General features: G+C 47.7%; 1 protein-coding gene across 1 annotated transcript; it reads left to right on the top strand.

Annotated features, from left to right (window-relative positions):
• The first annotated feature begins 1,073 nt into the window (after positions 1–1,073).
• On the top strand, positions 1,074–2,733 carry LOC113938901 (copine-1-like). The gene has a single exon (XM_035727674.1). The coding sequence runs from the start codon at positions 1,120–1,122 to the stop codon at positions 2,731–2,733; it is 1,614 nt and encodes a 537-aa protein (XP_035583567.1). The 5' UTR covers positions 1,074–1,119.
• Positions 2,734–2,934: the final 201 nt, after the last annotated feature.

Below are 2,934 nucleotides of genomic sequence, written 5' to 3'. Positions count from 1 at the left end.
TACATATTAAATAAATAAATTGAAAGAAAGAAAAGGAAACAAGATAAAGTGGTGCAGTTGTGTAGACTAAAGATATTATAGGCCTTAACCAAAATCCCATTGGGAACCATGTGAACAAACTGGAATCGCATTTCGTGTCAAACCTCGAGAACACATTGACACGTTTGTGATGGAAAAAGGCTGGCATAGAGATTTCCTTTGTTTAGAAGGGAAAGGGGTACATTTAAAGAATAACTAAAAATGATCCCACAAAGCAACTATTCTAAATCTGTATTTTGTCATAATGAAGAAAAATTTGTGTCTACATACATTTACTAAAAAGCTTTCAAGTACTTTTTGGTAAAACGCAGACGTTTTTAATATTTAACTCTTCTGCACATTAACTATGGGAAGCTTTGTATGTTAGAGTATTTATTAGACAAAATTGTTTATGTTCACTGATAGTTATAAATGATGTTTTTCATAAATGGTTGAAAATGCTTACAACCTTATCCTGATTGACCTTTATCAATCTTGTTATAATTAATCCTGCAGGTATATAAAAATTGGGTGGGTTACCTGGGTGGCTCACTCAGTTAAGTGTCTGCATATGGCTACAGGTCATGATCCTGGAGTCCTGGGTTGGAGTCCCACACTAAGCTCCCTGCTTAGCAGGGAGTCTGCTTCTCCCTCTACCCCTCCCCCTCTTGTGCTCTCCCTCACGCTCTCTCTCTCTCTCTCTCACATAAATAAATAAAATCTTTAAAAAAAAAGGTCTTAAAACAAAACACAGGATGGAATCTCTAAATAGTTAGAATGGTGCTAAATGATTGTTTCCTGGACAAAAATATAAAGGAAAACAAGCAAATTAGTAATCCTAAGTGACTTATTTCCACATAACCTAGAACCTTGTTTTAATACTGTTGTTTATATAGGCCCACAGGACATGCATATGATATTGCACCAGAAGCTACCCAGAGTACATGTGCCTAGCCTTACAATTTGCAATGCCAAGTACATACAAGTATAAAAATATCAAAACCACCAGCCCGCCCCGTGACGTCTCCATTCCGTCCCTCCCCTTCTGGAACGCGGAGCTGCTGAGCGGGCTGTCGGCCATTTTGTGAAGCGGCGAAAGAGATGGCCCACTGCGTGACCTTGGTTCAACTATCCATTTCCTGTGACCACCTCATTGACAAGGACATCGGCTCCAAGTCTGACCCACTCTGCATCCTTTTACAGGATGTGGGAGGGGGCAGCTGGGCTGAGCTTGGCCGAACTGAGCAAGTACGGAACTGCTCGAGCCCCGAGTTCTCCAAGACTCTGCAGCTTGAGTACCACTTTGAAACAGTCCAGAAGCTCCGATTTGGCATTTATGACATAGACAACAAGACACCTGAGCTGGGGGATGATGACTTCCTAGGAGGGGCTGAGTGTTCCCTAGGACAGATTGTGTCCAGCCAGATAATAACTCTACCCTTGATGCTGAAGCCTGGAAAACCTGCTGGGCGGGGGACCATCACGGTATCTGCTCAAGAGATGAAGGATAATCGCATAGTGACCATGGAGGTGGAGGCCAGAAACCTAGATAAGAAGGACAGCCTGGGGAAATCAGACCCGTTCTTGGAGTTCTTCCGTCAGGGTGATGGGAAATGGCACCTGGCATACAGATCTGAGGTAATCAAGAACAACTTGAACCCTACATGGAAGCGCTTCTCTGTTCCCTTTCAGCATTTCTGTGGGGGAGACCCCAGCACACCCATTCAGGTGCGATGCTCAGACTATGACAGTGATGGTTCACATGATCTCATTGGTACCTTCTACACCAGCTTGGCCCAGCTGCAAGCAGTTCCGGCTGAGTTTGAATGTATCCACCCTGAGAAACAGCAGAAAAAGAAAAGCTACAAGAACTCTGGGACTGTTTGTGTCAAGATTTGCCAGGTAGAAACGCAGTATTCATTCCTGGACTATGTGATGGGAGGCTGTCAAATCAACTTCACTGTGGGCATTGACTTCACGGGCTCCAATGGAGATCCTTCCTCCCCGGAATCCCTGCACTACCTGAGCCCAACAGGGGTCAACGAGTACCTGACAGCACTGTGGAGTGTGGGCAGTGTGATTCAGGACTATGACTCGGACAAGCTATTCCCAGCATTTGGATTTGGGGCCCAGGTACCCCCCGATTGGCAGGTCTCCCATGAATTTGCCTTGAACTTCAACCCCAGTAACCCCTACTGCCCAGGCATCCAGGGCATTGTGGATGCTTACCGCCAAGTCCTGCCCCAAGTTCGCCTCTGTGGCCCCACCAACTTTGCACCCATCATCAACCATGTGGCCAGGTTGGCAACCCAGGCTGCACATCAGAGGACTGCCTCGCAATACTTGGTGCTGTTGCTGCTGACTGATGGCGCTGTGACAGATGTGGAGGCTACACGTGAGGCTGTGGTGCGTGCCTCCTACCCGCCCATGTCAGTGATCATCGTGGGTGTGGGTGGTGCTGACTTTGAGGCCATGGAGCAGCTGGATGCTGATGGTGGACCCCTGCGTGCACGCTCCGGGGAGATAGCTGCCCGTGACATAGTGCAGTTTGTGCCCTACCGCCGCTTCCAGAAAGCCCCTCGGGAGACACTGGCACAGACTGTGCTCGCAGAAGTACCCACACAACTGGTCTCCTACTTCAAGGCCCAAGGTTGGGCCCCATTCAAGCCACTTCCACCGCCAGCCAAGAGCCCTGCACAGGCTCCTCAGGCCTAGATTCCCTTAGAGGGTGGGCTGTGGCTCGTCCTCAGCCTTGTGTCCCCAAGGTCCCTGTGGGCATGGCTCAGTCCTGCACACATTGCCCAGTGCTGCACTTTACATTTTATACTTTTATATTTGCTCCTGCTGTTGCTCTTGATCCCTCCTGCTTGCCCCTGGAATCCTTCATTTAATAAAGATCAGTGAAGACAAAAAAAA

The sequence above is a fragment of the Zalophus californianus genome, chromosome 5 (genome assembly GCF_009762305.2).
Source record: "Zalophus californianus isolate mZalCal1 chromosome 5, mZalCal1.pri.v2, whole genome shotgun sequence".
NCBI classification, from domain to species: domain Eukaryota; kingdom Metazoa; phylum Chordata; class Mammalia; order Carnivora; family Otariidae; genus Zalophus; species Zalophus californianus.
The sequence above is the reverse complement of the archived record's forward strand: the minus strand, read 5'-3'. Positions and strand labels throughout refer to the sequence as shown.